Consider the following 12,729-nt stretch of genomic DNA (forward strand, 5'->3'; position numbering starts at 1 on the left):
TGAGAGAGAGAGTGTGGGAGAGAGAGTGTGAGAGCATGAGAGAGTGAGACTGTGTGAGAGAGAGAGTGTGGGAGAGAGAGTGTGAGAGCATGAGAGAGTGAGTGTGTGAGAGAGAGAGCGTGTGAGAGAGATTGAGAGAGTGTGAGAGAGAGTGTGTGAGTGAGAGTGTGAGAGCATGAGAGAGTGAGAGTGTGTGAGAGAGTGTGTGAGTGAGACAGTGTGTAAGTGAGAGAGAGTGTGAGAGAGAGAGAGTGAGTGTGTGAGAGAGAGAGCGCGTGAGAGAGATTGAGAGAGTGTGAGAGAGAGAGAGAGTTTGTGAGAGAGAGAGAGGTGAGAGAGAGTGTGGGAGAGAGAGTGTGAGAGCATGAGAGAGTGAGTGTGTGAGAGAGAGAGAGAGAGTGTGTGAGTGAGAGAGCGTGTGAGTGAGAGTGTGTGAGAGAGAGTGTGAGTGAGAGAGTGTGAGAGAGAGATTGTGAGAGAGAGAGTGTGAGAGAGAGAGAGCGTGTGAGAGAGATTGAGAGAGTGTGAGAGAGAGCGTGTGAGTGGGAGTGTGAGAGCATGAGAGAGTGAGAGTGTGTGAGAGAGTGTGTGAGTGAGACAGTGTGTGAGTGAGAGAGAGTGAGTGTGTGAGAGATAGAGCGTGTGAGAGAGATTGAGAGAGTGTGAGAGAGAGCGTGTGAGAGAGATTGAGAGAGTGTGAGAGAGAGCGTGTGAGTGAGAGTGTTAGAGAGAGTGTGAGAGCATGAGAGAGTGAGAGTGTGTGAGAGAGTGTGTGAGTGAGAGAGAGTGTGAGAGAGAGAGAGTGAGAGTGTGTGTGAGTGAGAGAGAGTGTGAGAGCATGAGAGAGTGAGAGTGTGTGAGAGAGTGTGTGAGTGAGAGAGAGTGTGAGAGCATGAGAGAGTGAGAGTGTGTGTGAGTGAGAGAGTGAGAGTGTGTGAGAGAGTGTGTGAGTGAGAGAGAGTGTGAGAGCATGAGAGAGTGAGAGTGTGTGTGAGTGAGAGAGTGAGAGTGTGTGAGAGAGTGTGTGAGTGAGAGAGAGTGTGAGAGCATGAGAGAGTGAGAGTGTGTGTGAGTGAGAGAGAGTGTGAGAGCATGAGAGAGTGAGAGTGTGTGAGAGAGTGTGTGAGTGAGAGAGAGTGTGAGAGAGAGAGAGTGAGTGTGTGAGAGAGAGAGCGTGTGAGAGAGATTGAGAGAGTGTGAGAGAGAGAGAGAGTTTGTGAGAGAGAGAGTGAGACTGTGTGAGTGAGAGAGAGTGTGGGAGAGAGATTGAGAGAGTGTGAGAGAGAGAGAGAGTGTGAGAGAGATTGAGAGAGTGTGAGAGAGAGAGAGAGTGTGAGAGAGAGCGTGTGAGAGAGAGAGAGTGTGAGAGAGAGCGTGTGAGTGAGAGTGTGTGAGAGAGAGAGAGTGTGTGAGTGAGAGAGAGTGTGAGAGCATGAGAGAGTGAGAGTGTGTGTGAGTGAGAGAGAGTGTGAGAGCATGAGAGAGTGAGAGTGTGTGAGAGAGTGTGTGAGTGAGAGAGAGTGTGAGAGAGAGAGAGTGAGTGTGTGAGAGAGAGAGCGTGTGAGAGAGATTGAGAGAGTGTGAGAGAGAGAGAGAGTTTGTGAGAGAGAGAGTGAGACTGTGTGAGTGAGAGAGAGTGTGGGAGAGAGATTGAGAGAGTGTGAGAGAGAGAGAGAGTGTGAGAGAGATTGAGAGAGTGTGAGAGAGAGAGAGAGTGTGAGAGAGAGCGTGTGAGAGAGAGAGAGTGTGAGAGAGAGCGTGTGAGTGAGAGCGTGTGAGTGAGAGTGTGTGAGTGAGAGAGTGTGTGAGTGAGATAGTGTGTGAGTGAGTGAGAGAGTGAGAGTGTGTGAGAGAGTGTGTGAGTGAGAGAGAGTGTGAGTGAGAGAGTGTGTGAGTGAGAGAGCATGAGAGAGTGAGAGAGTGTGTGAGAGAGCGTGTGAGTGAGAGGAGCGTGTGAGTGAGAGAGTGTGTGTGTGAGTGAGAGAGCGTGTGAGTGAGAGAGCGTGTGAGTGAGTGTGTGAGAGAGAGTGTGAGTGAGAGAGAGTGTGAGAGAGAGAGTGTGTGTGTGAGTGAGAGAGCGTGTGAGTGAGAGAGTGTGTGAGTGAGAGAGTGAGTGTGTGTGTGAGTGAGAGAGCGTGTGAGTGAGTGAGAGAGTGTGTGAGTGAGAGAGTGTGTGAGTGAGAGAGTGTGTGAGTGAGAGAGTGTGTGAGTGAGAGAGTGTGTGAGTGAGAGAGCGTGTGAGTGAGTGTGTGAGAGAGAGTGTGAGAGAGATTGAGAGAGTGTGAGTGAGAGAGCGTGTGAGTGAGAGAGCGTGTGAGTGAGAGAGTGTGTGAGTGAGAGAGCGTGTGAGTGAGTGAGAGAGTGTGTGAGTGAGAGAGTGTGTGAGTGAGTGAGAGAGTGTGTGAGTGAGAGAGTGTGTGAGTGAGAGAGTGTGTGAGTGAGAGAGTGTGTGAGTGAGAGAGTGTGTGAGTGAGAGAGTGTGTGAGTGAGAGAGCGTGTGAGTGAGAGAGTGTGTGAGTGAGAGAGCGTGTGAGTGAGAGAGTGTGTGAGAGCATGAGAGAGTGAGAGTGTGTGTGAGTGAGAGAGAGTGTGAGAGCATGAGAGAGTGAGAGTGTGTGAGAGAGTGTGTGAGTGAGAGAGAGTGTGAGAGAGAGAGAGTGAGTGTGTGAGAGAGAGAGCGTGTGAGAGAGATTGAGAGAGTGTGAGAGAGAGAGAGTGAGTGTGTGAGAGAGAGAGCGTGTGAGAGAGATTGAGAGAGTGTGAGAGAGAGAGAGAGTTTGTGAGAGAGAGAGTGAGACTGTGTGAGTGAGAGAGAGTGTGGGAGAGAGATTGAGAGAGTGTGAGAGAGAGAGAGAGTGTGAGAGAGATTGAGAGAGTGTGAGAGAGAGAGAGAGTGTGAGAGAGAGCGTGTGAGAGAGAGAGAGTGTGAGAGAGAGCGTGTGAGTGAGAGCGTGTGAGTGAGAGTGTGTGAGTGAGAGAGTGTGTGAGTGAGATAGTGTGTGAGTGAGTGAGAGAGTGAGAGTGTGTGAGAGAGTGTGTGAGTGAGAGAGAGTGTGAGTGAGAGAGTGTGTGAGTGAGAGAGCATGAGAGAGTGAGAGAGTGTGTGAGAGAGCGTGTGAGTGAGAGGAGCGTGTGAGTGAGAGAGCGTGTGAGTGAGAGAGCGTGTGAGTGAGAGAGAGAGCGTGTGAGTGAGAGAGTGTGTGTGTGAGTGAGAGAGCGTGTGAGTGAGAGAGTGTGTGTGTGAGTGAGAGAGCGTGTGAGTGAGAGAGCGTGTGAGTGAGTGTGTGAGAGAGAGTGTGAGTGAGAGAGAGTGTGAGAGAGAGAGTGTGTGTGTGAGTGAGAGAGCGTGTGAGTGAGAGAGTGTGTGAGTGAGAGAGTGAGTGTGTGTGTGAGTGAGAGAGCGTGTGAGTGAGTGAGAGAGTGTGTGAGTGAGAGAGTGTGTGAGTGAGAGAGTGTGTGAGTGAGAGAGTGTGTGAGTGAGAGAGTGTGTGAGTGAGAGAGCGTGTGAGTGAGTGTGTGAGAGAGAGTGTGAGAGAGATTGAGAGAGTGTGAGTGAGAGAGCGTGTGAGTGAGAGAGCGTGTGAGTGAGAGAGTGTGTGAGTGAGAGAGCGTGTGAGTGAGTGAGAGAGTGTGTGAGTGAGAGAGTGTGTGAGTGAGTGAGAGAGTGTGTGAGTGAGAGAGTGTGTGAGTGAGTGAGTGAGTGAGTGAGTGAGTGAGTGAGAGTGTGTGAGTGAGAGAGTGTGTGAGTGAGAGAGTGTGTGAGTGAGAGAGTGTGTGAGTGAGAGAGTGTGTGAGTGAGAGAGCGTGTGAGTGAGAGAGTGTGTGAGTGAGAGAGCGTGTGAGTGAGAGAGTGTGTGAGTGAGAGAGCGTGTGAGAGTGTGTGAGTGAGAGAGTGTGTGAGTGAGAGAGTGTGTGAGTGAGAGAGCGTGTGAGAGTGTGTGAGTGAGAGAGTGTGTGAGTGAGAGAGTGTGTGAGTGAGAGAGCGTCTGAGTGAGAGAGCGTGTGAGTGAGAGAGCGTGTGAGTGAGAGAGCGTGTGAGTGAGAGAGCGTGTGAGAGCGTGTGAGTGAGAGAGCGTGTGAGTGAGAGAGCGTGTGAGTAAGAGAGCGTGTGAGTGAGAGAGCGTGTGAGTGAGATAGTGTGTGAGTGAGAGAGTGTGTGAGTGAGATAGTGTGTGAGTGAGAGAGTGTGTGAGTGAGAGAGTGTGTGAGTGAGAGAGTGTGTGAGTGAGATAGTGTGTGAGTGAGTGAGTGAGTGAGTGAGTGAGTGAGTGAGTGAGTGAGAGAGTGTGTGAGTGAGAGAGTGTGTGAGTGAGATAGTGTGTGAGTGAGTGAGTGAGTGAGTGAGTGAGTGAGTGAGAGAGCGTGTGAGTGAGAGAGCGTGTGAGTGAGAGAGCGTGTGAGTGAGAGAGCGTGTGTGAGAGAGAGCGTGTGAGTGAGAGAGCGTGTGAGTGAGAGAGTGTGTGAGTGAGAGAGCGTGTGAGTGAGAGAGTGTGTGAGTGAGAGAGTGTGTGAGTGAGAGAGTGTGTGAGTGAGAGAGCGTGTGAGTGAGAGAGTGTGTGAGTGAGAGAGTGTGTGAGTGAGTGAGTGAGTGAGTGAGTGAGTGAGTGAGTGAGTGAGTGAGAGAGCGTGTGAGTGAGAGAGTGTGTGAGTGAGAGAGTGTGTGAGTGAGAGAGCGTGTGAGTGAGAGAGCGTGTGAGTGAGAGAGTGTGTGAGTGAGAGAGCGTGTGAGTGAGAGAGTGTGTGAGTGAGAGAGTGTGTGAGTGAGAGAGCGTGTGAGTGAGAGAGTGTGTGAGTGAGAGAGTGTGTGAGTGAGAGAGCGTGTGAGTGAGAGAGCGTGTGAGTGAGAGAGTGTGTGAGTGAGAGAGCGTGTGAGTGAGAGAGTGTGTGAGTGAGAGAGCGTGTGAGTGAGAGAGCGTGTGAGTGAGAGAGTGTGTGAGTGAGAGAGCGTGTACTCATCTGACAGATTTACTTTCACAGGTTATAAATCTTTCAATTGAAAGATATGCTTCATGCACTCATCCGACTGAGCAAGGCAGTCTGACAGAGCTTCAAGTCTAGGCTGGTAGAAGGAACTGTATTTATTCCAGTCACAGTGGTTAAGATTTATTATCTTGTGGCTATAAAAGGATCTGGATGTGGCCAAGAAAGCGCTGCCTGTGCAAGAGTCTTGTTTTTGTAAATGGTGCAAAGATGCTGGTACTATCGAGTTAACATTCTCAGTGTTTATATCAGTATGTAATCTTGGGAAAACTGCAAAGCAATTCCAGCATCCTCCAGGCAGCACTTCCTGTCTCGATGTAACCATTCGTCACACACTTGCCAGCGCTTCACTGAGCGAGCAGACCAGCTTTCGGAACAGCAACATCTTTTAAAAGCCAGACAAAAAACAGCACACGCACAGATTTGGTTGTAACAGATGAAAGCAGTGCAGTGCATCCGCAGGAGTGAAAATCAAGAGGATCTGGCAACCTGTCTGTTTTTTTGTGTCGACTGCCAAAACATCAGTGGTGATGTTGCCTTCGGCTCTATTTATTGTTAAACATTTATTTTAAGATAGCACGCTTAAGCAAGACTGTGATATAAAAAAAACAAAGAACATTAGTGTTTAACAATGTAATTTAGTCAGGTTGAACACAAAACTGATCATTTGTCAGTCGGTTAACATCGGCATAAATGCTCGCTATACTAAAGGCCCTTTCACATCAAAAACAATAAAGATAACTACCACTTAAACCATATTAGAATTCACATGACAGTGATAGTTCACCCAAAAATGAAAATTCTTTCATCATTTACTCACCCTATTCCTGTATGACTTTCTTTCTTGCGCAGAACACAAAAGTAGATAATTTGAAGAAAGTTGGTAACCGAACAACACTGGACCCCATTTACTTCTTTTGTACGGACACAAAACCAATTCAAGCGAATGGGCCCAAGTTAACAACATTCTTCAAAATATCTTCTTTTGTGTTCTGCGCAAGAAAGAAAGTCCATATTCATGTTAGAACAACACAATACTCATGTTTTACATCCATGAGTTCAAAAACAAATATGGGTAGCTAACAAAGAGACAGCTATTCAATTGCACTCTTGTGTACGTCTTCTGAACCCGCATTTAGTGTAGATGTACACATTTTAATCTGGACAATGTCAACATGTTACTTATCCATCAACGGGTACGTTTTTAAGTTTTTATGGCAATCTGAATAGGAAAGCCAAGGTAGGTTTAGTGTGCCGTTTCACTTATGAATTCGCCTATTAATAGTCAGATTTTTCATCTTCATTTATTTCAGATTAGAAGTATTAAAAAAAGTTCCACTCGTCATGTAGTTGCTACACGCAAATAATAATATCAATATTATTTATATAAATAATAGATATTTCCCAACCAACGCGGTTAATTTGTCCATTACCGCGATGGAAAAAAACTGCCCCCATCACAGCCCTACAAATGTACGGGAATATTTGTCAACAACCCATATATGATGAAATATACCCATTTCTTTGCATCTTTCAAACGTCTTACACAATGCTGTTGGGAAACTTTGTTCATTCCTTTGTTTGGTTTCTGTCGAAATTCAACAGACAATGACACTGGACTAGAATTGCCACAATACATGCAGAAATACTCATTGATGGGAAAACTAGATTCCATGATACCAAAACTCTGCAAGGTTCCTTAAGTATTTTAGAATTGTAAGAACTGTGTAACTCTTCCTCATTGTTTATCAGCAACACGTTTCTTCTCTCTTACGCTTTAATAAATATGCGACGCAGCCCAACCTCCCTTACTGAAATCACCTCGACCCTCAGTCCACCTCAGTCCCTGTGCTTGAACCCCTGCAAAACTTTCCTGGAATAAACGCTGACTACATTTTAATAAACCATTGGGAATTAATTTGCTTTTGTTGCTCACAATATGCTAACGCCCTCGAGCTAAGCAAGCTAAATAAAGCATTACTTTTGTTGTGTGAAGAATATGATTTGTATGCGGGAGGCATGCCGTACCAATTGATAATTTTGCTATTTTAAGTGAATACCAAAATTAAAAAGTGAATCATCAATCTTATGGTTTCCAACATGCTCTACAAATATTAAGTGTCAATTTTATGGTTTCACAACGGCGTTTGCGAGGGCAAACCAGCAACCCACCTTTTTTTTTTAAGGTATCAAATTCACTATTGAACCATTGTAGTGATTGTTCACCCAAAAATGTAAATTCTGTCATCAAAAAAGTCATACAGGTTTGGAATGACAAAAGGGTGAGTAAATGATGACAGAATGTTCATTTTTGGGTCAACAATCCCTTTAATGTGTGAATCATAACAGACCAGAGGCTTGGCTTTTGACCGTGCAACCACCTAGCAACCACTCATCTAGTCATTATAGCAGTCTCTAAATGATACTCAAGAATCACACAAAATTCATTTACAGAACTGTCAGCTTTCCTTTTACTTTTCCATTCAACCCCTAGCAACACATGACAGCGCGCAATTCCCGAATGTGTGCAAATAAGAAATTATGACAAAAAAGATCCTATCACGACCTGACAATAGGCATGACATAAGAACCAATGTAGCTGAAGAACCAGGAATAGCAACCAAAGAGGAAGTAAAATCCACTTAGGTGAGGTTCCCTGAGGCATGATGCACATGCTTCCCAAACCTGATATGAAAAAATGAAACTAGGCGTTAGAGAGAAATGAATGAAACTCTCGGTTACATCACAAATTTTACATTCCTCTCTCTTACACCTCTGAACAATGACCCATGCTGATGCTTTGTAATTTATGGCAGGGCCGTGCCAAGCTATAATAGTTGATTAATTCTTTCCTTCATCCAACACCCGATTCTCTCTTTCAGACAATGTGTGAAGGTGTATACTAGGTATGCCAAACACAATAAATACTCAAATTATTCATCATGTTATGGAAAAAACACACCTTGAACTTGTTCTGTTAACCTATTAAGACACATGCATTGCCTGTGAACATATACGATGATAGTGTTCATTATATTTTACGCTACTAAGGCTTTTACTGTGACTTTAAAGGTACAGTTTGTAAAAAAACGCCACTAGAGGGCGCACAATCCAAACAAAAACAATGGCGTAGCTTGATGACGCTGTGAAGGGGTGTGGATTGATGGGATCTGTTGTCTTCAACTCCACCGCTGATGGCCATCAATCAGACGGGAACGAGAAATCGTGTTAGCTGATGAGGTTAAGTTTTAAAATTGTTGCGTATAATTTGGGTCCATAAATAAGTTACTGCTCGAAACAAGTTGGTGGCTTGCTAGACGCTAGACACTTCTCCCGTATTTGTCCACGACACTGTTGTCATAACGTCTCTACGTCAGTAAAGGCGGTAACAAAGGGTAATGCGGATATGACGCCATTGACAGGTGACTGCACGGCACCGTGTCACTATTTAGAATGCCGATTTTCTCACGATTTACAAGTAGTTGGAAACATTTGAGTTGTTGTAAGTACTCAGCTGAACAGAATATATTTTTTATAACACTAGTTTAGTGGTTATTGGATATTTTAAAGCAAAATTGTTACAAACTGTACCTTTAAATGGATTACATTACATTTGAATACTGACATGATGAGAAGTGAGTTAATACCACAGAGCCAGCGTCTCAACCTAATTTCCTGTGTTTCGGTGCAGATTACAAAACACAGATTTGTAATAAAGATTAATCAAATATTTTTTCTTTCCATGCCAGAAGCGTGAGAAAGTAGTTGCATCCGCCATTGTCCAGTGTTGTTGTATTTATACATACATAATGCAAAAAAATATGTATTTAGCATCTTGTTTTTAGTTTTTCAAAAAAACTATTGTCCTTTTCCCTTTGAAACGACTTTCCTGCTCAGTTGACATCATCAAGCACTTTAACATATCAGCCCCTCCAACCAGCCGGAGATCTTTTAATTCCTGATGGACAGACAGCAAGTCCCAACCTGCATTTTCATTGAAGATCCTGTTTCACTCACAAATATGTCATTTACTGAAAGTAAAATGGATCGTGAAAGCCATTTCTAGTTGACAAAGCATACACATTACAAGTAATAATGGGGCAGTTCGACCCAAAAATGAAACCTCATTTATCATTTATTCTCCCTAATGTTGTTCCAAACCTGTATGAATTCCAGAACACAAAAGAAAATATTTTGGAGAACGTTAGCCACTGAACACAATTTTCCCGTTGACTTCGTTTGTTTGAACACAAAACCACAGAGACATTTCTCAAAACATCTCCTTTTGTGTTCCACAAAAAAAATGAGTCATACGTTTTAAACAACATGGTGAATAAATGAAAACGATGAAAGAACTTTTTTTATTTTGGGGTGAATTATCCCATTTAAACTAAAATGAATATACCACTAGATCACTGATGACCAACACCATTCATCAGGTGGACCACCGTCACCGAGGGTACACCCTGATCCATTGAACAGAGTCCTTTCATACCGGCCCGACAACAGATCAAACCGAATGAGTCGAATTGTGGTGGAGAGAAACAGTAGCATGACCAGATGTTATGGTGTCAAAGGCATCTTAAAATGAAGAGTAGTACATAAAGTCACGGTGCAGTTAAGGGCCAAAGGTTATCTTTATGACAATTGTATGAACTCCCGTCTGCAAAGCACTTTATCAAACCAAGCTCTAATTTGTAGTAAATTTACGAGAAAAAAACAACAACAACAATTCCAAGAACCGATCTTGTGTACCTTTTCAAAAGTAAACCTCAAAGCCACTCAAATGTTGTTCACACGAAACAATGGTGGGCTCACAAAAGAGTTGAAACAGAATGCGAAGCAGTCAGGCAAACACATCATCTGCTTTAAAATGTTTACTACTGGTCATAAGCAACCAGCGATCAACAATACGGATAAATGCCCGGACAAGTGCAGTCAATGTGGACACTAGATCATCTTACATTTGTCCTCCATGCACGAGTGGTTTTATGACACGCATATATGGTTTTGAGAGGCGTATTGAGCATTCTTCTGGCAAATTCTACTGACGTATACATATGACCAGAATAACCTTATGTAGATGAATGTACAGATCAGTTTTGTCAAAAAAGACAAAGATAAACTGCAACACTCTTAAATACAATGACTGGTTATGTTTTTGCATCTTTTCTTATCATTTTCCAGCAAGTATCTGTTTATCTTCCCATCTTTGACCGTGCGGTAAAATTTTAATCTAAACTGTGAAACCTGGAAATTAAATCTTAACTGTTGATTGTAAAAACAGATAACACATGATAACAGATCTACAAAAAGAGACAATGTCTTGAGACCGACGGGAATCAAATGAACTGTGATCACCTGTCCGTCACTAAGCCTGGACATTTTTGCATTAGCAGGTGGACAAGCACACATCATTTGGGAGTTTGCAAATGTCTAAAAACAATCACGAGAGGCGGACGTGAACCAAGACAGGCTACATAACCAGCCTAACTCGGATAAGAAGGTTACTCTGGATTTCTCTCGTGTATTCTTTTGAATCGGATTGTGATCCAACACAAGTCAACTCACATGACACTGTTGCAAGTGGGGGAACCTCCCAACCTGACGTTGTCTATAACCAAAGTTCAGTCAGCCTAGCCATGGAGTCATATGACATACCACCACAGACAAAAGACCCGCTCATCGGAACGTATATTTTTCACGACCACAAAACATGTCAATGGAAAGACATTAGAAGTTGGTTTTTGTAGACAAAAATTAACAGTGCCAACATGTAAAAGTTAATAAAGTTGAGATGAGAACCAGTTAAAAGTTAAAGTAAGAGTTGAACCTAAAGCAAACCAAATCAGTATCTGTTCAAAATCTGAAGGTATTTAAGGTGGCACCTGGTAAAGCTGGCTGGGAAAATGCCCAAGATTATAATGTACACAAAGCCTGTCTACTTTCAAGGAGCATCAAATAAACCATAATTTTGCCTTGGTTTGTTTTAACGTTTCTTTGCCACTACACCTCTCATATCTCATTCGTGGTCCACACAATCTAAATGATTACTACTACTACAAAAAGTAGAGAAAGTATAAAAGATTAAGTAGGCGTGTGTCCAAACTTCTGACACACGGTGCGTAATGTTCAAAACATGTACACCAACCTAACGGGATGGGTGGCTTTACATGACACTAGATCATAAATACATATATAAAATCCAAATAAAGTATGACAATGAGTGGTTTAACTTTAAATACAGACATTTACACAGCACAGGGCAAATTACGGGTAAATTAAGTGGGATAAGAAATATAAATGTACATGTGTTGCCTCAAAGCCGGGTGAATCTGTCCGTCTTCTGAAGCTACAGTTAACTGACCGAGTAAACACTGACGAGGTTGTAACCCCGATTCATCAAACCCACCACAAATAATAATAAAAAATAAATAATAATAACGACAAAACAACATTAAACATGTTTTTGCGGGTTTGGTCAACTACAGAATAAAATACCGTAACACGGATACTGCGCAGTTGCTATGCTAACGACCAGCGCTAGCGATGTGAATCAGCTTGTGGTGTAATGTGTCTATAATTCAGGTATAAATAACACCAGTCCTTTAAATGAGTTTTACATCTATAAAATAGACATTCTACTATATATACGTGTGATTATCACGAAACATACATCAGCAGCAGCGAGATAGCAAGGCGGCGAAAAGGAAACCCGTCTTCTTACACAGACCCAAAACGTCACGTTACACCCCATCTGCACCTCGAGCGAGCGACGCGACCATCCACAACGCTGGCTGGAAACGCTCCAAATCAGCTTGGTTTATAATAGCCCTTCTGAGATATGCCGCGTTTAAATGCGCTGCCTGTCACTCTCGAATCAGTGATGCCACACTAACAAGAAAAAATTCACTTACACGTAGATGATGGAGACTAAGTGCATGAGCCAGAGGACGATAAACAACACAAATCCGAAGATGGAAAACCCTTGCAGAGCGAGATCGAGCAGGGCCATGGCTGTCCTGTGTCCGGATGTGCTGACACCTCAGTGTTCGGCCCTGAAAGCTGTAAAGCTCACACACTCACATACACCCATTCAGATAGCTAAGCTGCGCTGCGGGCGGGTCTGCAGGGAATCAGCGCATTTCAGAAGTGGGTGGAGCTTCTGGTTGCATTACTGCGGTCGCGGTGGGCGGAGTCTGCTCGGTGCAAGACTCCTAGCAAAACCCGGGCGCGTATCTTACAACCCTGGACTTGGGACTTATAATATAATATAATATGTGCCCGCCAGGAGTACACAAAAGAAACACTTGAGGTATAAGTCACTCACACTGACGTCTTTCTTATGTCTTTTCTTCAAAAAAGCTAAAAGAAATATGCCTCATAAAAAGTAAGGGCGTGAAAAAGAGACTCTTTCCTTCTGATAAACATATCAAACATGCTACAAAACACCGCAGTGTGCTTACACTCCCAGAAGAGATTTTTCCTCCACACGCACGCACGCACGCACGCACGCACGCTTTCTACACGCTCTCTTGTGTATATCTGCATCTAAGTGTGATAGACTTGGAAAATAAATTTTAACATAATTATCAGTTTTGCGGAAGTTACATACGTATAAGCTAAAACAAACGTGTGAACAGTAAATATGAACAATACCCTGACAACCAATGGTTAAACTCTTTACAATATTAAACCCCGGTTGTCTAATATTTATGTTTTTATGGCAAAAGTCATTTATATGTGACA

General features: G+C 43.6%; 1 protein-coding gene across 1 annotated transcript in view; it reads right to left on the bottom strand.

The window, feature by feature from the left end:
• Positions 1 to 12,104, bottom strand: part of ugcg (UDP-glucose ceramide glucosyltransferase) — a 29,468-nt gene extending 17,364 nt beyond the window's left edge. The window contains exon 1 of the mRNA XM_056736213.1: positions 11,898 to 12,104. Coding sequence (XP_056592191.1) covers positions 11,898 to 11,995 — 98 coding nt within the window. The 5' untranslated portion in view covers positions 11,996 to 12,104. The remainder of the gene's footprint in view (positions 1 to 11,897) is intronic.
• Between the last annotated feature and the right edge of the window lie 625 nt (positions 12,105 to 12,729).

The sequence above is a fragment of the Triplophysa dalaica genome, chromosome 22 (assembly GCF_015846415.1).
Source record: "Triplophysa dalaica isolate WHDGS20190420 chromosome 22, ASM1584641v1, whole genome shotgun sequence".
NCBI classification, from domain to species: domain Eukaryota; kingdom Metazoa; phylum Chordata; class Actinopteri; order Cypriniformes; family Nemacheilidae; genus Triplophysa; species Triplophysa dalaica.